This window comes from Coregonus clupeaformis, chromosome 34 (assembly GCF_020615455.1).
Source record: "Coregonus clupeaformis isolate EN_2021a chromosome 34, ASM2061545v1, whole genome shotgun sequence".
NCBI lineage: Eukaryota > Metazoa > Chordata > Actinopteri > Salmoniformes > Salmonidae > Coregonus > Coregonus clupeaformis.
This window is the reverse complement of record NC_059225.1, coordinates 715,450-740,905: the sequence shown is the minus strand read 5'-3', so window position 1 is coordinate 740,905 and position 25,456 is coordinate 715,450. Positions and strand designations below refer to the sequence as shown.

General features: G+C 43.0%; 1 protein-coding gene across 3 annotated transcripts in view; it reads right to left on the bottom strand.

Moving 5' to 3' along the window:
• Window positions 1–3,606: 3,606 nt before the first annotated feature.
• Window positions 3,607–25,456, bottom strand: part of snx7 (sorting nexin 7) — a 37,661-nt gene continuing 15,811 nt past the window's right edge. For all 3 annotated transcript variants that reach the window (XM_041861881.2, XM_041861882.2, XM_041861883.2), the window contains one exon: window positions 3,607–4,145. In XM_041861881.2, the coding sequence (XP_041717815.1) occupies window positions 4,065–4,145 (81 nt within the window). In that variant the 3' untranslated portion in view covers window positions 3,607–4,064. The remainder of the gene's footprint in view (window positions 4,146–25,456) is intronic.

Genomic DNA, 25,456 nt, shown 5'->3' with positions numbered 1-25,456 from the left:
GTTTCATCTGACAATATGACATTCTCCCAATCCTATTCTGGATCATCCAAATGCACTCTAGCAAACTTCAGACGGGCCTGGACATGTACTGGCTTAAGCAGGGGGACACGTCTGGCACTGCAGGATTTGAGTCCCTGGCGGCGTAGTGTGTTACTGATGGTAGGCTTTGTTACTTTGGTCCCAGCTCTCTGCAGGTCATTCACTAGGACCCCCGTGTGGTTCTGGGATTTTTGTGATCATTTTTGATCATTTTGACCCCACGGGGTGAAATCTTGCGTAGAGCCCCAGATCGAGGGAGATTATCAGTGGTCTTGTATGTCTTCCATTTCCTAATAATTGCTCCCACAGTTGATTTCTTCAAACCAAGCTGCTTACCTATTGCAGATTCAGTCTTCCCAGCCTGGTGCAGGTCTACAATTTTATTTCTGGTGTCCTTTGACAGCTCTTTGGTCTTGGCCATAGTGGAGTTTGGAGTGTGACTGTTTGAGGTTGTGGACAGGTGTCTTTTATACTGATAACAAGTTCAAACAGGTGCCATTAATACAGGTAACGAGTGGAGGACAGAGGAGCCTCTTAAAGAAGAAGTTACAGGTCTGTGAGAGCCAGAAATCTTGCTTGTTTGTAGGTGACCAAATACTTATTTTCCACCATAATTTGCAAATAAATTCATTAAATATCCTACAATGTGATTTTCTGGATTTTTTTTTCTCAATTTGTCTGTCATAGTTGACGTGTACCTATGATGAAAATTACAGGCCTCTCTCATCTTTTTAAGTGGGAGAACTTGCACAATTGGTGGCTGACTAAATACTTCTTTTCCCCCACTGTATCCTCCTCACCTCAAGGGTATACCTAAGCAATAAGGCACGAGGAGGTGTGGTATATGGCCAATATACCATGGCTAAGGGCTGTTCTTACGCACAATGCAATGTAGAGTGCCTGGATACAGCCCTTAGCCGTGGTATATTGGCTATATACCACAAACATCCGAGGTGCCTTATTGCTATTATAAACTGGTTACCAACGTAATTAGAGCAGTAAAAATAAATATGTTGTCATACCCGTGGTATACGGTCTGATATACCACGGCTGTCAGCCAATCAGCATTCAGGGCTCGAACCACCCAGTCTATACTATTCGTTTTTCAGAACAATCAGCATGATCAAAAGGAATGGGTTGGAACTGTGGATAAGGTAGAGGAGTCAGTGAGAAACAACCAAACATGGTCCATTGTTTAAACTTGATTAACAGACATATGCAATCTAATATTATATTCTAACTGGATGCTTTTTAACACTGTATTGAAGCCAGTTCTGATCTGTCCCAAATGGCTCCCTATATACAGTTGAAGTCGGAGGTTTACACACACCTTAGCCAAATACATTTAAACTCAAGTTTTTCACAATTCCTGACATTTAATCCTAGTAAAAATTCCCTGTCTTAGGTCAGTTAGGATCACCACTTTATTTTAAGAATGTGAAATGTCAGAATAATAGTAGAAAGAATGATTTATTTAAGCTTTTATTCATTTCATCACATTCCCAGTGGGTCAGAAGTTTACATACACTCAATTAGTATTTGGTAGCATTGCCTTTAAATTGTTTAACTTGGGTCAAACGTTTTGGGTAGCCTTCCACAAGCTTCCCACAATAGATTGGGTGAATTTTGGCCCATTTCTCATAACAGAGCTGGTGTAACTGAGTCAGGTTTGTAGGCCTCCTTGCTCGCACACACTTTTTCAGTTCTGCCCACACATTTTCTATAGGATTGAGGTCAGGGCTTTGTGATGGCCACTCCGATACCTTGACTTTGTTGTCCTTAAGCCATTTTGCCACAACTTTGGAAGTATGCTTGGGGTCATTGTCCATTTGGAAGACCCATTTGCGACCAAGCTTTAACTTCCTGACTGATGTCTTGAGATGTTGCCTTAATATATCCACATAATTTTCCTTCCTCATGATGCCATCTATTTTGTGAAGTGCCCCAGACAAAGCATCCCCACAGCATGATGCTGTCACCCCCGTGCTTCACGGTTGGGATGGTGTTCTTCGGCTTGCAAGCCACCCCCTTTTTCCTCCAAACATAACGATGGTCATTATGGCCTAACAGTTCTATTTTTGTTTCATCAAACCAGAGGACATTTCTCCAAGAAAGTACAATCTTTGTCCTCATGTGCAGTTGCAAACCGTAGTCTGGCTTTTTTATGGCGGTTTCGGAGCAGTGGCTTCTTCCTTACTGAGCGGCCTTTCAGGTTATGTCGATATAGGACTCGTTTTACTATGGATATAGATTATTTTGTACCTGTTTCCTCCAGCATCTTCACAAGGTCCTTTGCTGTTGTTCTGGGATTGATTTGCACTTTTCACACCAAAGTACGTTCATCTCTAGGATACAGAACGCGTCTCCTTCCTCAGCGGTATGACGGCTGCGTGGTACCATGGTGTTCACACTTGCATACTATTGGAAATTCCTCCCAAGGATGAACCAGACTTGTGGAGGTCTATAATTTATTTTCTGAGGTCTTGGCTGATTTCTTTAGATTTTCCCATGACACCAAGCAAAGAGGCACTGAGTTTGAAGGTAGGCCTTGAAATACATCCACAGGTACACCTCCAATTGACTCAAATGATGTCAATTAGCCTATCAGAAGCTTCTAAAGCCATGACATCATTTTCTGGAAATTTGTTTAAAGGCACAGTCAACTTAGTGTATGTAAACCTCTCACCCACTGGAATTGTGATACAGTGAATTATAAGTGAAATAATCTGTCTGTAAACAATTGTTGAAAAAAATTACTTGTGTCATGCACAAAGTAGATGTCCTAACCGACTTGCCAAAACTATAGTTTGTTAACAAGACATTTGTGGAGTGGTTGAAAAACGTGTTTTAATGACTCCAACCTAAGTGTATGTAAACTTCCGACTTCAACTGTAGGTCGACTTTTGACCACAGCCCTATGTCATAAGTAGTGCACTATGTAGGGAATAGGGTGCCATTTGAGACACATATCTGGTTATAGCTCAGGTCTTGGTTAACAAGCATAATGTGTTTTTCTTTCCTCTCACTGCTCATTCTACATTCAATAAAATGCAGATAAAGGGCCTAATTTCAGGGCACTGTTATTTTAAGAGGGTTCTTTAATGTTTCATGTGATTAGGCCTTTAGTGGGTAACCTAGTTAAGCAGGGAACATGCATCTCTACTCTGTCCGTTCTCACACACGTACAGCATGAAAATCCCCCAACCGACAAAAACAAAACGTATGCCACAAAAATTATTTCTGATTACAATTCGCACTATGGTGTTTAGAGTAGAGCGATTCTGGTTTGATGTAATGAGACATTGATGTGAAAATGTATTATGCATTATATTTTGGGATCAATGGAAAAGATGGCATTTCTTTCTCAAGAGTTTAGTATGGTTTTCTTTTCAGACAGTAGTGTTCCGTCATAAGCATTGCGGATCGTAATATCATGAAAAGCACCTACATGAAAAGAACATATTGATGTCCAAAAGAGAAGTACTAGAGACTGCTGCTGCACGCTCTTAAGACTAACTACAAGCCAATAGCTTAGGCTTTCATAAAACACCATGTACTGAGCAAGCGCAACGTATCAATCCATTTTATTATGCCAACATCTTAAAAACCCAATTTAAAGCTTTACAAAGAGAAAAATAAGTGTATAGTATTAAAAAAAAGTGACACTCTTTAGTTTATTTTCTGTTATCAAAATACCATAGTGAGTCATTGTAAAACAGGTAAACAAGTATGTCATCGTATCGCTGTGAAAGTCATCATGGTGGATCCATCATAGTGTTTTCAGTATATCTACCCTCAGATCCTATGGCTGTACTAAACAGAAGCTGGCTGATCATGCATATTTAAAGATCTCTCCGATTTATCACGGTCTGTGCTAAAGTGACTTTAAAGTGAAGCTTCATTGGAATGATTAGGGTTAAATTCCATGAGTCCTCCGGGTTGTGTTGAAAGGTGTCTTTGGCTGTGCCCCCTGGGTAGGGTAGGGGTGGTGGGCCGAGGGTTGTGGAATAGGTGCATCGTGGGGGTTAGGAGGTGTTGTCTCTGTCAGTCTCCTCGCTGGGTTCTGTTCTCTGGGAGAGAAGGAAGGTCTCCCACACTGCCAGACACTGGAGGAGAGGAGAGAACACCCACGTCATCAGGTTATGACAGACCGGTAAGACACACACACCAGACACGAGAGCACACAATCATTCAGTTGAAATGGCAGGTCTGAACTTCAGAGCAAGTCAGTATGTTTCCACAGTATGTTTCCACACATCAATAAAACCTTCCGCGCTGTCATCTAAACTTCCAAAGTAATAGCTGTCCGTTTAATGGCCGCCGTAAGTCAGACACACATGGCATGCCTCAATTCAGCAGACAATTTCGTTCACAGGCTCCGGCTGCTCCCTGGACTCCGGTCTCATCTATGTCACTTGACAAGGTTGTGATTAATGTTCTGACCCAAACAGAGCAAAGCACCCACCCAAACAGCACAATTCCCTGTCTCAATCCTCCCCCTCCAGCCAACACCTAAACATCCCCTTCCCACTCTCACCATGCCTCCTCTCCTCTCTCCCCAATCTTCCACACGCACCCAAACCACCCCTTCACTCCACCCTTCTCTCCTCTTCAAACTTAGCCAACAAGACAGTGGCAGGAGGCTCTCGGTGGGTAGCCAGCTGACTGCCATGTCACTAGTGCTTAATCATGATGACACCTTCACCATGGGACACAGACCCAGTCTGATCTTTACCCATCACTGACAGGGCACTACAGAGAGCGCAGCGCTAACCAGAGTATGGACAATAGGTTATACAGGGACAGAGCTAACCAGAGAACCGGGACAGAGTTGCTGTACACCAGAGGCCATGGTTATACAAGGACAGGGACAGAGAGAGCAGAGCAGTGCCAACTACAGCACAGGGAGAGGGGCGAGAAGCGAGGGGGCTGGAAGAGTTACCGTAGACTAGACCAGGGGCCACAAGCTGCACAGGGACAGAGCTGCTGTGAGCTACACAGGGTATACAGAACACACGAGCAGAGGGAAAACATTGCGAATATAAGTAGATTTGTCTGTATGACTCAGCAGCTGGCTAGAATACTAAATGAGAGCAGATGCACAGAGCAGATCACAGGAAAGACCAAGACAGACAGAGGAAAGAGGTGAAACAACGTTGGCTGAACTTAAAATAAAATTTCCATTCACTTTGACAGCTAACTCCTTCTTGGAGTAGAGTTTATTCAAACTTGAAAGCATATTCTTAATGATATAGCATGTTTTGGGATCAATCAACAGGTTTGAATAGTACTTATCAAGATAACAGACTACATGTGTTGAAGATTGTGGTTGAAGAAAGCGATACATACTTAGTGCAACATCCTTCCTTCCAGACGGATGGTGTTTAAGCCCTCAAAACACAGATAAGACAACAGACTGTTGAATAAAACATTCAGGAGAATCAGGGGACGGCTAAATCCATTTAAGGACCCGACTGGTAGGGAGCTACAACCCTGCTGCCAACACAGCATTCTTCCCGGAGACTCCAAAGATCGACAACAAAGTCCTTTAAGTTCATACCTTGCACTGGAGCTGTGAGGATGACGGTCTGATTAAAGCAACACTAGTCTGCTCTGCAGCCTAAAACACCTGTGGCAGTACAGTGGGAGGCAGAGAGAGGAACTTCACACCTGAGCACAACTAAAAGGACAAGACACATAACGAACATTGACCGTGTGCAGCGGTTGGCAATCCTATCACCTCTGACCACAGAACGTCGGCGGTCACGTTGAATAATCACAGTTTGTCAACACCCAGCAGGTGATCTACTGCGCACGACCGATGTTCATTATGGTGTGTCTCGTTTCATAACTTTCACCTTCACAAATAATACCCTGTGTATCTTTAATATGACATGACCAACAGGTACAGGGACCTGAACTATAACGAAGTGAATAATTGGACCCAAAATCGAAGGGTAATCTGTCCTTGGTTCCAGCCCGTCTGGACTGACGTGTGCACTGACGTAGAGCTCCACGGGGATGATAAGTCGCCGTCCAATCAGGGGTGGCTATCGGTGCATTACCAAACAGGCAAATGTCAATACACACTCTGCCGCCAACGGGGGAGTGCCTCTGTGTGTGTGTGTGTGTGTGTGTGTGTGTGTTTATCTGTGGAGGTGCTCCATCAGTGCTGTGTTCCTGACACGGCCTGTGACAGCACCAGCTGAGGTAATGGGACCTGCGTAGCAGCGGTGGCTAACGTGCTAATTAAGGAGATTGTTAAGGGGGGGGGAAGAGACGGCTAGCCTCGTTAACAATCCTCTTTTTCTTCCTCTAGGTTCCAGTGGTTTAGCCGGAGGACAGGTAAACAGAGATAATCAGGCAGCATTACATATGAACACCAGGGGTTGCAAAAATGCATGCACAAGCAAACTGGCACACGCATACGTAGTCACGTCTTTATGCACAAGAGCGGTGACAAGAACAAGGTTGATAATTATTGTGAATCTAGAACACCGCCTTGTTAGTAAAACCATGTCTAGTTTATAACAATATCATGAAGAAACAGTAATTGCTATGGAGTAACCATGGCGATCCTCTGATGTTGCCACCTAACAGTACGATGCACAGCTGCTGTGCTGTATGCAGAGAGGGTACACAGTGAGGAACAGGAAGATTCTAAATCGAATGCATATAGAATTCATACACTGCTCAAAACTCCAAGTCAATCACACTTCTGTGAAATCAAACTGTCCACTTAGGAAGCAACACTGATTGACAATACATTGCACATGCTGTTGTGCAAATGGAATAGACAACAGGTGGGAATTATAGGCAATTAGCAAGACACCCCCAATAAAGGACTGGTTTTGCAGGTGGTGACCACAGACCACTTCTCAGTTCCTATGCTTCCTGGCTGATGTTTTGGTCACTTTTGAATGTTGGCGGTGCGTTCACTCTAGTGGTAGCATGAGACGGAGTCTACAACCCACACAAGTGGCTCAGGTAGTGCAGCTCATCCAGGATGGTACATCAATGCGAGCTGTGGCAAGAAGGTTTGCTGTGTCTGTCAGCGTAGTGTCCAGAGCATGGAGGCGCTACCAGGAGACAGGCCAGTACATCAGGAGACGTGGAGGAGGCCGTAGGAGGGCAACAACCCAGCAGCAGGACCGCTACCTCCGCCTTTGTGCAAGGAGGAGCACTGCCAGAGCCCTGCAAAATGACCTCCAGCAGGCCACAAATGTGCATGTGTCTGCTCAAACGGTCAGAAACAGACTCCATGAGGGTGGTATGAGGGCCCGACGTCCACAGGTGGGGGTTGTGCTTACAGCCCAACACCGTGCAGGACATTTGGCATTTGCCAGAGAACACAAAGATTGGCAAATTCGCCACTGGCGCCCTGTGCTCTTCACAGATGAAAGCAGGTTCACACTGAGCACATGTGACAGACGTGACAGAGTCTGGAGACGCCGTGGAGAACGTTCTGCTGCCTGCAACATCCTCTAGCATGACCGGTTTGGCGGTGGGTCAGTCATGGTGTGGGGTGGCATTTCTTTGGGGGGCCGCACAGCCCTCCATGTGCTCGCCAGAGGTAGCCTGACTGCCATTAGGTACAGAGATGAGATCCTCAGACCCCTTGTGAGACCATATGCTGGTGCGGTTGGCCCTGGGTTCCTCCTAACGCAAGACAATGCTAGACCTCATGTGGCTGGAGTGTGTCAGCAGTTCCTGCAAGAGGAAGGCATTTATGCTATGGACTGGCCCGCCCGTTCCCCAGACCTGAATCCAATTGAGCACATCTGGGACATCATGTCTCGCTCCATCCACCAACGCCACGTTGCACCACAGACTGTCCAGGAGTTGGCGGATGCTTTAGTCCAGGTCTGGGAGGAGATCCCTCAGGAGACCATCCACCATCTCATCAGGAGCATGCCCAGGCGTTGTAGGGAGGTCATACAGGCACGTGGAGGCCACACACACTACTGAGCCTCATTTTGACTTGTTTTAAGGACATTACATCAAAGTTGGATCAGCCTGTAGTGTGGTTTTCCACTTTAATTTTGAGGGTGACTCCAAATCCAGACCTCCATGGGTTGATAAATTTGATTTCCATTGATCATTTTTGTGTGATTTTGTTGTCAGCACATTCAACTATGTAAAGAAAAAAGTATTTAATAAGATTTTTTCATTCATTCAGATCTAGGATGTATTGTTTAAGTGTTCCCTTTATTTTTTTGAGCAGTGTATTACACCAAAGGACCATTACGATTAGAATAGATACATATCTAAACTATTCATGGTTCTCCATCAGCGTGTACGCATAAACACGATATCTGTAGGAAAAAATGAATCCTGGTTATATACACAATTTGAGAGGGCATTGGATTGGAAATAAAAGGTACAAGGTGATTACAGTCATAGAAATAGAATCCCTGGTCTGAGGGGCTTTTCACATTCTAGTAATAATATGTCTATATTACGGTACAGTAATAGTTGGAGAATTGAACTATGACCTCCACCATCACCTTTCTAAGGATCAAACTGTGTGACCTAGCTCTGCAGCTCTGTGTATCTCAGTATGGTTCCAGTCATAAGACGGAATGTGACAGGTATGGAATAAAGTATGGCAAATGGGTCTATGCCCTCCAGGCAAACTGATGATTCACAGACAAGCATGCACCCTGAGATTTATCCAAGCTCATAATTGATGTTAATATTCCATCTCAGGAATAGCAAACACCTCAGTGTCCACAGAGTACAACCCAATCTCTCCCCACCCTTCCCCAGTCTGAACCTCCATTCATCCCCTCTTCCTTCACCCAGTTCCTCCATCTCACTCCTCCCTTTATCTGCCGCTCTCTCACGGTCACGCATCCATCCCTGCTCTCCTTTGCAGTCTCGGCAGTAGGGCCAGGTTATTGCATTGACGGTACCACAGGGTGAAGAATGCGGTAGAGTGGTGGTGAGAGGGAGATGGGGAGCACAGAGCATTCCCTCCCAGGCTTACTGCTGCCACCCCTCACACCTCTCATTCTGGATTATCAGTGTCCATTGTGGACCTCCGAGACTCTTCTCTTATTAAAGGTCTTACATAAATCTTTCACAAAGCCCACGGCACACTCATCATCCAGCCACCTTCAACACCTGAATAAAATCTAATTAAAGTTTATTGGTTGCGTACACAGCTTAGCAGATGTTATAGTGGCTGCAGAGAAATGCTTATGTTCCTAGCTCTTAAGAATGCAGTAAAGTACACAAATAAGTAACAAGTAAAATTAGTACAAAAAAACAAGAGATCAAGATAGTCGGGACGAATCCAATTAACCCAAATAGCACTAAGAGTAATCAAAATGCAATTTATACATGGTGCCTGCAGAAAGTATTCATACATATTGTTGTGTTATAGCCCGAATTCAAAATGGATTAAATTGATCTACACACAATACCCCATAATGACAGTGAAAATATGTTTCTAGAAATGTTTGCAAATGTATTGAAAATTACATACAAAAATCTAATTTACATAAGTATTCACACCCCTGAGTCAATTCATGTTAGAGTCACCTTTGGCAGCGGTTACAGCTGTGAATCTTGCTGGGTAAGTCTAAGAGCTTTGCGCACCTAGATTGTACAATACTTGCACATTCTTTTAAAAACGATTCAAGCGCTGTCAAGTTGGTTGTTGATCATTGCTAGACAGCCATTTTCAAGTCTTGCCATAGATTTAAGTCAAAACTGTAACTAGGCCACTCAGGAACATTCAATGTCGTTTTGGTAAGCAACTTATGTATATTTTGCCTTGTGTTTTAGGTTATTGTCCTGCTGAAAGGTGAATGTCTCCGAGTGTCTGTTGGAAAGACAACCAGGTTTTCCTCTAGGATGTTGCCTGTGCTTAGCTCAGTTTATTTTTATCCCAAAAACACTCCCTAGTCCTTGCTGATGAAAAGCATAACGATGCAGCCACCACCATGCTTGAAAATATGAAGAGTGGTACACAATAATGTGTTGTTAGATTTTCCCCCAAACATAACACTTTGTATTCAGGACATAAAGTTAATTTATTTGCCACATGTTATGCAGTTTTACTTTAGTGCCTTATTGCAAACAGGATGCATGTTTTGGATTAAAAAGGTTTCTGTACAGGCTTCCTTCTGTTCACTGTCATTTAGGTTAGTATTCTGGAGAAACTACAATGTTGTTGATCCATCCTCAGTTCTCATATCACAGACACTAAACTCAAACTGTTTTAAAGTCACCATTGGCCTCATGGTGAAATCCCTGAGTGGTTAGGAAGGACTCCTGTATCTTTGTAGTGACTGGGTGTATTGATACACCATCCAAAGTGTAATTAATACATTCACCATGCTCAAAGGGATATTCAATGTCTGCTTTTTTATTTTACCCATCTACCAATAGGTGCCCTTCTTTCCGAGGCATTGGAAAACCTCCCTGGTCTTAGTTGTTGAATCTGTGTTTGAAAATCACTGCTCGACTGAGGGACCTTACAGATAATTGTATGTGTGGGGTACAGAGATGAGGTAGTCATAAAAAAAAAATCATGTTAAACACTATTATTGCACAGAGTGATTCCATGCAACCTAAGCGAATTTTTACTCCTGAACTTATTTAAGCTTGCCATAACAAAAGGAGTTGAATACTTGACTCAAGACATTTCAGCTTTTCATTTTTAATTTGTAAACATTTCTAAAAACATAATTTCATTTTGAAATTATGGGGTATTGTGTGTAAGCCAGTGACAAAATCTCAATTTAATCCATTTGAAATTCAGGCAGTAAGAAAAAGTCAAGGGGTGTGAATACTTTCTGAAGGCACTATGTACACCGAAAATCATTTCCACAAGATATACTAAGAATGATACGTACAGCAGCAGATGTATTAGTGAGCTATGTCAAGAAGAGAGTATATCAAAAAATATGTGATGTATATAAACAGTGTAACTAAATACAAAGTATAGTAGTAGAAATATTAGAATGAGCCATGTCGGGAATACAGTATTTGTGAGTGTGTGTGCGCGTTTGTGACTATGAGGTTTCTAATCTAATTGTATTGGTCGCATACACATTTAGCAGATGTTATTGCGGGTGTAGCAAAATGCTTGTAAAAAGTTATTTCCAGCTGTATGTAATAACACAAAAAACATTCTGGGCGTTTTGTGCGAGTGAGCATCACCTGGTAGACTGCTAGTGATTGTCTGTCCAACAGTCTGATGGCCTGGAAATAGAAGCCGTTTCTTAGTCTCCCTGTCTTGGCACTGATGCATCTGTACTGACTGTCTGCTAGACGGTAGCCAAGTAAACAGTCCATGGCTCGGGTGACTGAGGTCCTTAATGATCTTCTTGGACTTCTTCGTGGTCAAAAGTTTTGAGAATTACACAAGTATTGGTCTTCAAAGTTTGCTGCTTCAGTGTTTTTAGATACTTTTGTCAGCTGTTACTATGGTATACTGAAGTATAATTACAAGCATTCCATAAGTGTCAAAGGCTTTTATTGACAATTACATTAAGTTTATGCAAAGAGTCAATATTTGCAGTGTTGACCCTTCTTTTTCAAGACCTCTGCAATCCGCCCTGGCATGCTGTCAATTAACTTCTGGGCCACATCCTGACTGATGGCAGCCCATTCTTGCATAATCAATGATTGGAGTTTGTCAGAATTTGTGGGTTTTTGTTTGTCCACCCGCCTTTTGAGGATTGACCACAAGTTCTCAATGGGATTAAGGTTTGGGGAGTTTCCTGGCCATGGACCCAAAATGTCGATGTTTTGTTCCCCGGGCCACTTAGTTATCACTTTTGCCTTATGGCAAGGTGCTCCATCATGCTGGAAAAGGCATTGTTCGTCACCAAACTGTTCTTGGATGGTTGGGAGAAGTGACACAGGACTGATGGTAGCGCTCACCTTGTCTTCTCTGGACAAGCTTTTTTCCAGATGTCCCAAACAATCGGAAAGGGGATTCATCAGAGAAAACGACTTAACCCCAGTCCTCAGCAGTCCAATCCCTGTACCTTTTGCAGAATATCAGTCTGTCCCTGATGTTTTTCCTGGAGAGAAGTGGCTTCCTCGCTGCCCTTCTTGACACCAGGCCATCCTCCAAAAGTCTTCACCTCATTGTGCGTGCAGATGCACTCACACCTGCCTGCTGCCATTCCCGAGCAAGCTCTGCACTGGTGGTGTCCCGTTCCCGCAGCTGAATCAACTTTAGGAGACAGTCCTGGCGCTTGCTGGACTTTCTTGGGCACCCTGAAGCCTTCTTCACAACAATTGAACCTCTCTCATTGAAGATCCGATAAATTGTTGATTTAGGTGCAATCTTACTAGCAGCAATGTCCTTGCCTGTGAAGCCCTTTTTGTGCAAAGCAATGATGACGGCACGTGTTTCCTTGCAGGTAACCATGGTTAACAGAGGAAGAACAATGATTTCAAGCACCACCCTCCTTTTAAAGCTTCCAGTCTGTTATTCTAACTCAATCAGCATGACAGAGTGATCTCCAGCCTTGTCCTCGTCAACACTCACCTGTGTTAACGAGAGAATCACTGACATGATGGCAGCTGGTCTTTTTGTGGCAGGGCTGAAATGCAGTGGAAATGTTTTTTTGGGGATTAAATTCATTTATGGCAAAGAGGGACTTTGCAATTAATTGCAATTCATCTGATCACTCTTCATAACATTCTGGAGTATATGCAAATTGCCATCATAAAAACTGAGGCAGCAGACTTTGTGAAAATTTATATTTGTGTCTCTAAACTTTTGACCACGACTGTAAGTGCTGTAAATATCCTGGAGGGCAGGTAGCGGGCCCCAGATGATACGTTGGGCTGACCGCACCACCCTCTGGAGAGCCATGCGGTTGAGGGAGGTGCAGTTTCCGTAGCAGGCGGTGATGCAGTCCATCAGAATGCTCTCAATAGTTTATCTGTAGAGGTTTATGAGGGTCTTAGGGCTCTTGCCGAATTTCTTCAGCTGCCTCAGGTTGTAGAGGCGCTGTTGCGCCTTCACCAAGGTGTGGTGAGACCATTCCGCCAGGGCTCTGACATCCTCTGTCGGCTGTCTCGTCGATGTTGGTAAATCAGGCCTACCACTCTCGTGTGGTCAGCAAACTTGATGATTGAGTTGGAGTCGTACGCGGCAACGTAGTCATAGGTGAACAGGGAGTACAGGACCGTGTTGAGGATCAGTGTGGCGGAGGTTTTGTTGCCTAGCCTCACCACCCGAGGTCGGGCCGTCAGGAAATCTAGGATCCAGTTGCACAGGGAGGCATTCCGACCGACCGACACATACTGAACAAAAATATAAACGCAACCTGTAAAGTGTTGGTCCCATTTTTCATGAGCTGAAATAAAAGATCACAGAAATGTTCCATACACACAAACAGCTTATTTATCTCAAATTTTGTGCACAAATTTGTTTACATCCCTGTAGAGAGCTGTTCTCCTTTGCCAAGAAAATCCAGCCAACTGACAGGTGTGGCATTTCAAGAAGCTGATTAAACAGCATGATCATTACACAAGTGCACCTTGTGCTGGGGACAATAAAAGGCCACTAAATTGTGCAGTTTTGTCACACAACGTCACAGATGTCTCAAGTTGAGTGATTATGCAATTACCATGCTGACCGCAGGAATGTCCACCAAAGCGGTTGCCAGATCATTTAATGTGTCATGACTCTCTCCTTGGTGAGGATCAAAGGTTCCAGACTTTTGGCAAATGGCTGACAGATAGCCAGACCCCCAGCTCTACCACAGGAGAGGAGAAGGGGGAGTTGGGCCAGTTGTATGACTTAACAGCCGGTCATAAATAGTTTGCAGAAAATGACTATTTTTGGTCTCTAGAATGGGAAGACTGAGATTTTCTTTGTTCCAGAAACTCTTACGTCAATAAAAGTGGACATTGGAACATTATTCCTGACCTCCAAATGTTTGGAATGGTCAGTGGGGACCTAAAGAATAATCATGTCATATTGTTTATTAGTTTGTGATGTCATTAAGGATGGTATAACGGAATAACTAACTCTGAAAGTGTACACGTTCCATTTATCAAGTTTACATCTAAATGTTTATCAACTATATGATTAACTATGAGAGTACTTTTGTGAAGATTGCAATGTGATTTTATTCTTCTAATGAGATAATTGTTCTATATAAACTTTTGCCCAGTCAGTAACCACGCCCAAGTGAGCACAGACATTCGGTCGGCGTGATCGAACGCCCCCTTTTTACCCGAGGATAAAAGCCTTTGTAACGAAATGTACATTTAGACTAGAAAATGAGAGCGGCGACTGCACGTTTAGAATAGTTAAAACTTTGAATGAGAAAGACCAAGAAGCGTGGAGCTGTGGCTACACGGCTTAAAATGGTTAGACCAAAAAGACTAGCCAAAGTGCAGCGGGAGCTGAACGTTACAAATGGTTGACACAAAGACCAGGAAACGTGAGACGTTAGTCCACACGTTTGAAATGGTGAGAAATTCAAACTCAACACAAGAAGAAACTTACTAGACCATAGAATTACCAGTCTGCAGCTGGCATGTAAAGTAGTCTAGAACGCTTACTAAAGACACGAGTTGGGAAGGACAAACCCATCTCAGACAACCGTTGGTACATCTGAAGTATCTATTCTAACGAACACTCCACTCGAAGACAAGCCGAGTCTCACCGAAGTGGGATAGGACACTCAAATATTTAAGCCAATTTGTGTATTGCTGACTCATAAGGATAGGGTTCTTGCAGATATCAAGGAGTATGCGACATTCAGAATGAGACTGATTGAATGATTTAATAAGTGACTTATCGATATATAACACACACACACACACACACACACTGAAGTTTACATACACTTAGGTTGTGGAGGTGTACCTGTGGATGTATTTCAAGGCCTACCTTCAAACTCAGTGCCTCTTTGCTTGACATCATGGGAAAATCAAAAGAAATCAGCCAAGACCTCAAAACAAATTGTAGACCTCCACAAGTCTGGCTCATCCTTGGGAGCAATTTCTAAACGCCTGAAGGTACCACGTTCATCTGTACAAACAACAGTACACAAGTATAAACACCATGGGACCATGCAGCCGTCATACCGCTCAGGAAGGAGACGCGTTGTCTCCTAGAGATTAACGTACTTTGGTGCGAAAAGTGCAAATCTATCCCAGAACAACAGCAAAGAACCTTGTGAAGATGCTAGAGGAAACAGGTACAAAAGTATCTATATCCACAGTAAAACAAGTCATATATCGACATAACCTGAAAGGCCGCTCAGCAAGGAAGAAGCCACTGCTCCAAAACCGCCATAAAAAAGCCAGACTACGGTTTGCAACTGCACATGGGGACAAAGATTGTACTCTTTGGAGAAATGTCCTCTGGTCTGATGTAACAAAAATAGAACTGTTTGGCCAAAATGCCCATCGTTATGTTTGGAGGAAAAAGTGGGTTGCTTGCAAGCCGAAGAACATCATCCCAACCGTGAAGTACGGGGGTGGCAGCATCATGCTGTGGGGGTGCTTTGCTGCAAGAGGGACTGGTGCACTTCACAAAATAGATGGCATCATGAGGAAGGAAAATGATGTGGATATATTGAAGCAACCTCTCAAGACAAGTCAGGAAGTTCAAGCTTGGTCGCAAATGAGTCTTCCAAATGGACAATGACCCCAAGCATACTTCCAAAGTTGTGGCAAAATGGCTTAAGGACAACAAAGTCAAGGTATTGCAGTGGTCATCACAAAGCCCTGACCTCAATCCTATAGAAAATGTGTGGGCAGAACTGAAAAAGCATGTGCCAGCAAGGAGGCCTACAAACCTGACTCAGTTACACCAGCTCTGTCAGAAGGAATGGGCCAAAATTCACCCAACTTATTGTGGGAAGCTTGTGGAAGGCTACCCGAAACGTTTGACCCAAGTTAAACAATTTAAAGGCAATGCTACCAAATACTAATTGAGTGGATGTAAACTTCTGACCCACTGGGAATGTGATGAAAGAAATAGAAGCTGAAATAAATCATTCTTTCTACTATTATTCTGATATTTCACATTCTTAAAATAAAGTGGTGATCCTAACTGACCTAAGACTTCTTACTAGGATTAAATGTCAGGAATTGTGAAAAACTGAGTTTAAATGTATTTGGCTAAGGTGCATGTAAACTTCCGACTTCAACTGTATATGTAACCTATAACTAAATGAGGTGCTGTCTGTGGCAGAAGCTAAGGTGATTGACGCTGCAAAAAATGGGAAAGCATTTGGCATCGATTTACTGTAATGAAGTGTTAAAATCACCTAAATTAACTGAAGTTCTACAAGATTCGCTACAAATTTGTTTTGAGTACAGTATACCGTCATCCACTTGGTATAAGTATATAATGAATCCCATTCCCAAATTTAAAAAAAAAATGCCACTGAACTGTACAGTCGTGGTCAAAAGTTGAGAATGACACAAATATTAATTTTCAAAGTCTGCTGCCTCAGTTTTTATGATGGCAATTTTCATATACTCCAGAATGTTATGAAGAGTGATCAGATGAATTGCAATTAATTGCAAAGTCACACTCTGCCATGAAAATGAACTTAATCCCCCAAAAACATTTCCACTGCATTTCAGCCCTCCCACAAAAGGACCAGCTGACACTATGTCAGTGATTCTCTCGTTAACACAGGTGAGAGTGTTGACGAGGACAAGGCTGGAGATCACTGTCATGCTGATTGAGTTAGAATAACAGACTGGAAGCTTTAAAAGGAGGGTGGTGCTTGAAATTATTGTTATTCATCTGTTAACCATGGTTACCTGCAAGGAAACGCGTGCCGTCATCATTGCTTTGCACAAAAAGGGCTTCACAGGCAAGGATATTGCTGCTAGTAAGATTGCACCTAAAATCAACCATTTATCGGATCATCAGGAACTTCAAGGAGAGAGGTTCAATTGTGAAGAAGGCTTCAGGGTGCCCAAGAAAGTCCAGCAAACGCCAGGACCATCTCCTAAAGTTGATTCAGCTGCGGGATTGGGGCACCACCAGTGCAGAGCTTGCTCAGGAATGGCAGCAGGCAGGTGTGAGTGCATTTTACATTTACGTCATTTAGCAGATGCTCTTATCCAGAGCCACTTACAGGAGAAATAAGGGTTAAGTGCCTTGCTCAAGGGCACCGACAGATTTCTCACCTAGTCGGCTCAGGTATTAGAACCAGCAACCTTTCGGTTACTGGCACAACGCTCTTAACCACTAAGCTACCTGCCGCCCCATCTACACGCACAGTGAGGTGAAGAATTTGAGGATGGCCTGGAGTCAAGAAGGGCAGCGAGGAAGCCACTTCTCTCCAGGAAAAACAACAGTAAAGCATCCTAAGACCATTCATGTGAGGGGTTGCTTCTCAGCCAAGGGAGTGGGCTCACTCACAATTTTGCCTAAGAACACAGCCATGAATAAAGAATGGTACCAACACATCCTCCGAGAGCAACTTCTCCCAACCATCCAAGAACAGTTTGGTGACGAACAATGCCTTTTCCTGCATGATGGAGCACCTTGCCATAAGGCAAAAGTGATTACTAAGTGGCTCGGGGAACAAAACATTGACATTTTGGGTCCATGGCCAGGAAACTCCCCAGACCTTAATCCCATTGAGAACTTGTGGTCAATCCTCAAAAGGCGGGTGGACAAACAAAAACCCACAAATTCTGACAAACTCCAAGCATTGATTATGCAAGAATGGGCTGCCATCAGTCAGGATGTGGCCCAGAAGTTAATTGACAGCATGCCAGGGCGGATTGCAGAGGTCTTGAAAAAGAAGGGTCAACACTGCAAATATTGACTCTGCATAAACTTAATGTAATTGTCAATAAAAGCCTTTGACACTTATGGAATGCTTGTAATTATACTTCAGTATACCATAGTAACATTGACAAAAATATCTAAAAACACTGAAGCAGCAAACTTTGTGAAGACCAATACTTGTGTCATTCTCAAAACTTTTGACCACGAACTGTAGAGGCATACGTTTACGAAGTACGGTCTATAAAATTAGTCATCCATCCTCAACAGTAGGCTAATAATCTTTTTGGAGGATCAAAACATTCTGGTGGAAGAACACAATGGTTTTCGTAAATCCAGAGCCTGTATCGATCATATCTTCACAATAGTCAGAAATAGATTACAGGAAGATAAGCCTACTTTTGTATGTTTCATTGATTTCCAGAACACCTTCGATTTTGTAATAGGAAATGTTATCACGCAATCCAGTCTCCACAAAGCACCAACTGCCTGTGAGCGTGTTAATGAATATGGTACAGATTGGTTTCTCACACCTTGAGGTGTAAAACAAGGAGACGCCTTACCACTGCCTCTGTTTTATGTACAGTCAATTGGTGCAAAAGATGGAGACTCATGATCAACCAGAAAACACCCACAGATAATGCATTTTAGGAACCCAGGTACTAAGATGTGTTTTTCAGTTTGGTTTTGGTGAAGAAATTCTTGAGTTTACTAGCAATTATAAATATTTGGGTCTTTATTTGATGAACATATGACCTTTCTATATGTGCCCTGGCCGACTCAGAAAGTAGAGCTCTTGGGGGAGTTATACGAAAAACCAAAACACACAAAGATATTGGTTATGCCACGTATTCCAAACTGTATCAGACATGCGTGTCCTGTTCTGGACTTCTCAGCAGGAGTGTGGGGTGCTAAGATGTATCTAAGAAACAAACACATCCATAACAGAGCAGTACGTTATTTTTTAGGTATCAACAAGTTTGCACCTATACTGGTAATAACTGGGGACATGGACTGGGAACCCTGTGAGGTGAGATGGAAGGCGTGTATGGTGAGACTTTGGAATAGACTGTTGGATATGCCAATTGGCAGAACAGTCAGCAAAGTTTTTAATGGGATCTCTCCATAAGGGCCTGGGCCACAGAAATGTCTGACCTTTTCCAACAGTGACTGAACAATTGAACGAAAACCAAATTAAGGGAGACATAGGCGCTATTAAAAAACTGACAAAATATGAAAATAAATTGGTGGAGGAGATTAATCATAAACCCAAATTCAAAACCTTTTGATTAAGGGTGAATGTGTGCGAGCGATACACTACATGGCCAAAAGTATGTGGATACCTGCTCATCAAACATTTCATTCCAAAATCATGGGCATTAATATGGAGTTGGTCCCTCCTTTGCTGCTATAACAGCATCCACTCTTCTGGGAAGGCTTTCCACTAGATGTTGGAACATTGCTGCGGGGATTTGCTTCCAGTCAGCTACAATAGCATTAGTGAGGTCGGGCACTTATGTTCGGTGATTAGGCCAGGCTCGCATTCAAATTCATCCCGAAGGTGTTCAATGGGGTTGAGGTCAGGGCTCTGTGCAGGCCAGTCAAGTTCTTCCACACCTATCAACAAACCATTTCTGTATGGACCTCACTTTTAAAGGGTGTCCACATACTTTCAGCTATGTAGTGTGTATTATGTATAACCTACCTAAAAGCAAGATATCGCTAAGTGCACAGGTAAGATCAGGGATATTATCCCTGCATATCAAAACAGGTTGGTATAATGGTGAAATGGAAGAGGAAAGACTATGTAACTATTGTGACCTCAAATAAATCGAAAAATAAATTAATTTTATCCTCTATTGCCCTTTCTACCACAATATATGCTTGTCCTTATTCCAGAAAGCCCACCAGATATAACGTGGCATTATGTGGCTGAGCCATGAGGAGAAACTGAAATCGTTTTTTTTGTCCATTGTGTATTTCCGTTCGCGGAATTTTAAGATAAAGCCTGGAATAAAAGAAAATGGGCGACCTATAATTAAATTATAAAAAATATATATATAGCAAATGGCATGTATGTACAGTACAGTGGGGAAAAAATAGAATTTAGTCAGCCACCAATTGTGCAAGTTCTCCCACTTAAAAAGTTGAGAGAGGCCTGTAATTTTCATCATAGGTACACGTCAACTATGACAGACAAAATGAGAAAAAATAATCCAGGAAATCACATTGTAGGATTTTTAATGAATTTATTTGCAAATTATGGTGGAAAATAAGTATTTGGTCAATAACAAAAGTTTCTCAATACTTTGTTATATACCCTTTGTTGGCAATGACACAGGTCAAACGTTTTCTGTAAGTCTTCACAAGGTTTTCACACACTGTTGCTGGTATTTTGGCCCATTCCTCCATGCAGATCTCCTCTAGAGCAGTGATGTTTTGGGGCTGTCGCTGGGCAACACGGACTTTCAACTCCCTCCAAAGATTTTCTATGGGGTTGAGATCTGGAGACTGGCTAGGCCACTCCAGGACCTTGAAATGCTTCTTACGAAGCCATTCCTTCGTTGCCCGGGCGGTGTGTTTGGGATCATTGTCATGCTGAAAGACCCAGCCACGTTTCATCTTCATGGCCCCATTCATTCTATCCTTTACACGGAACAGTCGTCCTGGTCCCTTTGCAGAAAAACAGCCCCAAAGCATGATGTTTCCACCCCCATGCTTCACAGTAGGTATGGTGCTCTTTGGATGACACTCAGCATTCTTTGTCCTCCAAACACGACGAGTTCAGTTTTTACCAAAAAGTTATATTTTGGTTTCATCTGACCATATGACATTCTCCCAATCCTCTTCTGGATCATCCAAATGCACTCTAGCAAACTTCAGACGGGCCTGGACATGTACTGGCTTAAGCAGGGGGACACATCTTGCACTGCAGGATTTGAGTCCCTGGCGGCGTAGTGTGTTACTGATGGTAGGCTTTGTTACTTTGGTCCCAGCTCTCTGCAGGTCATTCACTAGGTCCCCCCGTGTGGTTCTGGGATTTTTGCTCACCGTTTTTGTGATCATTTTGACTCCACGTGGTGAGATCTTGTGTGGAGCCCCAGATCGAGGGAGATTATCAGTGGTCTTGTATGTCTTCCATTTCCTAATAATTGCTCCCACAGTTGATTTCTTCAAACCAAGCTGCTTACCTATTGCAGATTCAGTCTTCCCAGCCTGGTGCAGGTCTACAATTTTGTTTCTGGTGTCCTTTGACAGCTCTTTGGTCTTGGCCATAGTGGAGTTTGGAGTGTGACTGTTTGAGGTTGTGGACAGGTGTCTTTTATACTGATAACAAGTTCAAACAGGTGCCATTAATACAGGTAACGAGTGGAGGACAGAGGAGCCTCTTAAAGAAGAAGTTACAGGTCTGTGAGAGCCAGAAATCTTGCTTGTTTGTAGGTGACCAAATACTTATTTTCCAATATAATTTGCAAATAAATTCATTAAAAATCCTACAATGTGATTTTCTGGAGAAAAAAAAAATCTCAATTTGTCTGTCATAGTTGACGTGTACCTATGATGAAAATTACAGGCCTCTCTCATCTTTTTAAGTGGGAGAACTTGCACAATTGGTGGCTGACTAAATACTTTTTTCCCCACTGTATATAGACTGTGTAGGCTTGTCTCACACTTGAACCTTCTCTTAGTGCCAGACTGGGTTCATTTATCTACGTATTTTTATTATTTTGACAGCTCTAGGGTCATAATTATTGCTTGGATAAACGTATTTACTATTATGTATTGATTTATTTTTCACCCTTTATGTGGTGTGCACTGCACAGAACACCGGAATAATTATTACTGAATTATTTAAAATGTTTGTTAATGTGTCAATTAATCCCGTAAGGGATGGGTTGCCAACTTGCGATTTGACACAAAAATAACATGTAATTCATTCATTCATTCATTCATTCATTAATTCATTCATTCAGCAAAAAACAATAGACGGACACCATTATTCAAAAACTGCAGCTCGTTGTTGGAACACATTTTCCTACTTGAATCAACCAGTCCTCTTTTAATCTGTCTCGGAATGGAGAATAACAATGTTCCGATGTAAATTATTTCTCCCATGAGTGGGGCAAGATGTGTTGGTGGAAATTCGGGAGAATTTCTTACATTTCCTTTGTTAAAATCCCCAGCTACAACGAATGCGGCCTCAGGATATGCTGTTTCCAATTTATTCAAAGTCCCACCACTTCAATCCCTGACAAAGGATGCGTCCCAAATGGCACTGTATTCTCTATATAGTGCACTACTTTTGATCAGAGCCCTATGGATCCTAGTCAAAAGTAGTGCACTATAAGTGGAATAGGGTGCCATTTGGGACGCAGGTAGAGTCTTTACTTGGTGCACCAATTCACCAGCGAGAACCAGTCAAGACAAATTACCTCCGTTTCTGCTACACAACAAACCCATTGCACTGTTTAAAGATACATTTACAGTTGAAGTCGGAAGTTTACATACACCTTAGCCAAATACATTTAAACTCAGTTTATCACAATTCCTGACATTTAATCCTAGTAAAAATTCCCTGTCTTAGGTCAGTTAGGATCACCACTTTATTTTAAGAATGTGAAATGTCAGAATAATAGTAGAAAGAATGATTTATTTCAGCTTTTATTTCTTTCATCACATTCCCAGTGGGTCAGAAGTTTACATACACTCAATTAGTATTTGGTAGCATTGCCTTTAAATTGTTTAACTTGGGTCAAACGTTTTGTGTAGCCTTCCACAATAAGTTGGGTGAATTTTGGCGCATTCCTCCTGACAGAGCTGGTGTAACTGAGTCAGGTTTGTAGGTCTCCTTGCGCGCACACACTTTTTCAGTTCTGCCCACAAATTTTCTATAGGATTGAGGTCAGGGCTTTGTGATGGCCACTCCAATACCTTGGCTTTGTTGTCCTTAAGCCATTTTGCCACAACTTTGGAAGTATACTTGGGGTCATTGTCCATTTGGAAGACCCGTTTGCGACCAAGCTTTAACTTCCTGACTGATGTCTTGAGATGTTGCTTCAATATATCCACATAATTTCCCTTCCTCATAATGCAATCTATTTTGTGAAGTGCACCAGTCCCTCCTGCAGCAAAGCACCCCCACAACATGATGCTGCCACCCCCGTGCTTCACGGTTGGGATGGTGTTCTTCGGCTTGCAAGCGCTCCCCCTTTTTCCTCCAAGCATAAATGGTCATTATGGCCAAACAGTTCTATTTTTGTTTCATCAGACCAGAGGACATTTCTCCAACAAGTACAATCTTTGTCCCCATGTGCAGTTGCAAACCGTAGTCTAGCTTTTTTATGGCGGTTTTGGAGCAGTGGCTTCTTCCTTGCTGAGCGGCCTTTCAGGTTGTCGATATAGGACTCGTTTTACTGTGGATATAGATACTTTTGTACCCGTTTCCTCCAGCATCTTCACATTGCGTGGTCCCATGGTGTTTATACTTGCGTACTATTGTTTGTACAGATGAACGTGGTACCTTCAGGCATTTGGAAATTGCTCCCAAGGATGAACCAGACTTGTGGAGGTCTACAATTTCTTTTCTGAGGTCTTGGCTGATTTCTTTTGATTTTCCCATGATGTCAAGCAAAGAGGCACTGAGTTTGAAGGTAGGCCTTGAAATACATCCACAGGTACACCTCCAATTGACTCAAATTATGTCAATTAGCCTATCAGAAGCTTCTAAAGCCATGACATAATTTTCTGGAATTTTACAAGCTGTTTAAAAGGCACAGTCAACTTAGTGTATGTAAACTTCTGACCGACTGGAATTGTGATACAGTGAATTATAAGTGAAATAATCTGTCTGTAAACAACTGTTGGAAAAATTATTTGTGTCATGCACAAAGTAGATGTCCTAACCGACTTGCCAAAACTATAGTTTGTTAACAAGAAATGTGTGGAGTGGTTGAAAAACTTGTTTTAGTGTCTCCAACCTAAGTGTATGTAAACTTCCGACTTCAACTGTATGTATTATAACCAGCTGAGGACTTAAATCGTCTGCTCTGTCTCAAAGTATCCCATAATGGAAGTGTTTTTCCCCCACACTATGTTATTGCATTAAACAATGATGCTAACTTCAGGCCATACAAGAAAACATATGAGCGATGGGCTTATCGGATATGGATCTTGACGGGCTTGTCTAGACAAGACTCCTTTCTTGCAGGGTAATAATCAGGGGTGCAACTTTCACTGGGGACGGGGGACATATACCCCCCACATTCTGAAATTGCATTTTTGTCCCCCCCAGTTTTATCATTGGAATGTGATATAAAACGAGGCAGCGGTGTGCTTTAGGACCATGCGGACGCCCAAATCGTGTCGCATCAACAACAACAAAAATCATTGTAGAAGGGATCATGCTGTTCGTATGTGGCTGCTATGAAAGTGAACTGTGTTTGCGTGTTATTAGGGGTGAATTCATTCCGCCGATTCTGTTGAAAAACATTTCTTAAAACGGAAGCAAACGGAACAAAACGGGGATAAACATACCTGAATTTGTCCACTTGAAACTCTAATTTGCAACTGTTGGACTAATAATTACACTCGAGATCAGCTAAATTAGATGCAGGCAAGATTGTGCAAGGCGGTATTGAATTTGTCAATGTCTGTCACCTTGATTACTCAGATTTCTCTCGACCTGCGCACCTACGTTGTAAACTTTCATTTACAGGCTAGGTTGTAGCAACCTCATGATGGGTATCAGGAAAATTTTAATATCACGTAGTAGCCTAAACCTATCAATGTTACATAGAGCTGGGTGAATGAAATATGAATGACAGTCATCCAATATGTTTTAATAGAAATAAGGCCATGCTCATTTTTTGGAGTCACCCTCAAAATTAAAGTGGAAAACCACACTACAGACTGATCCAACTTTGATGTCATGTCCTTAAAACAAGTCAAAATGAGGCTCAGTAGTGTGTGTGGCCTCCACTTGCCTGTATGACCTCCCTACAACGCCTGGGCATGCTCCTGATGAGGTGGCGGATGGTCTCCTGAGGGATCTCCTCCCAGACCTGGACTAAAGCATCCGCCAACTCCTGGACAGTCTGTGGTGCAATGTGGCGTTGGTGGATGGAGCGAGACATGATGTCCCAGATGTGCTCAATTGGATTCAGGTCTGGGGAACGGGCGGGCCTGTCCGTAGCATCAATGCCTTCCTCTTGCAGGAACTGCTGACACACTCCAGCCACATGAGGTCTAGCATTGTCTTGCATTAGGAGGAACCCAGGGCCAACCACACCAGCATATGGTCTCACAAGGGGTCTGAGGATCTCATCTCTGTACCTAATGGCAGTCAGGCTACCTCTGGCGAGCACATGGAGGGCTGTGCGGCCCCCCAAAGAAATGCCACCCCACACCATGACTGACCCACCGCCAAACCAGTCATGCTGGAGGATGTTGCAGGCAGCAGAACGTTCTCCACGGCGTCTCCAGACTCTGTCACGTGCTCAGTGTGAACCTGCTTTCATCTGTGAAGAGCACAGGGCACCAGTGGCGAATTTGCCAATCTTGGTGTTCTCTGGCAAATGCCAAACATCCAACCCCCACCTGTGGACGTCGGGCCCTCATACCACCCTCATGGAGTCTGTTTCTGACCGTTTGAGCAGACACATGCACATT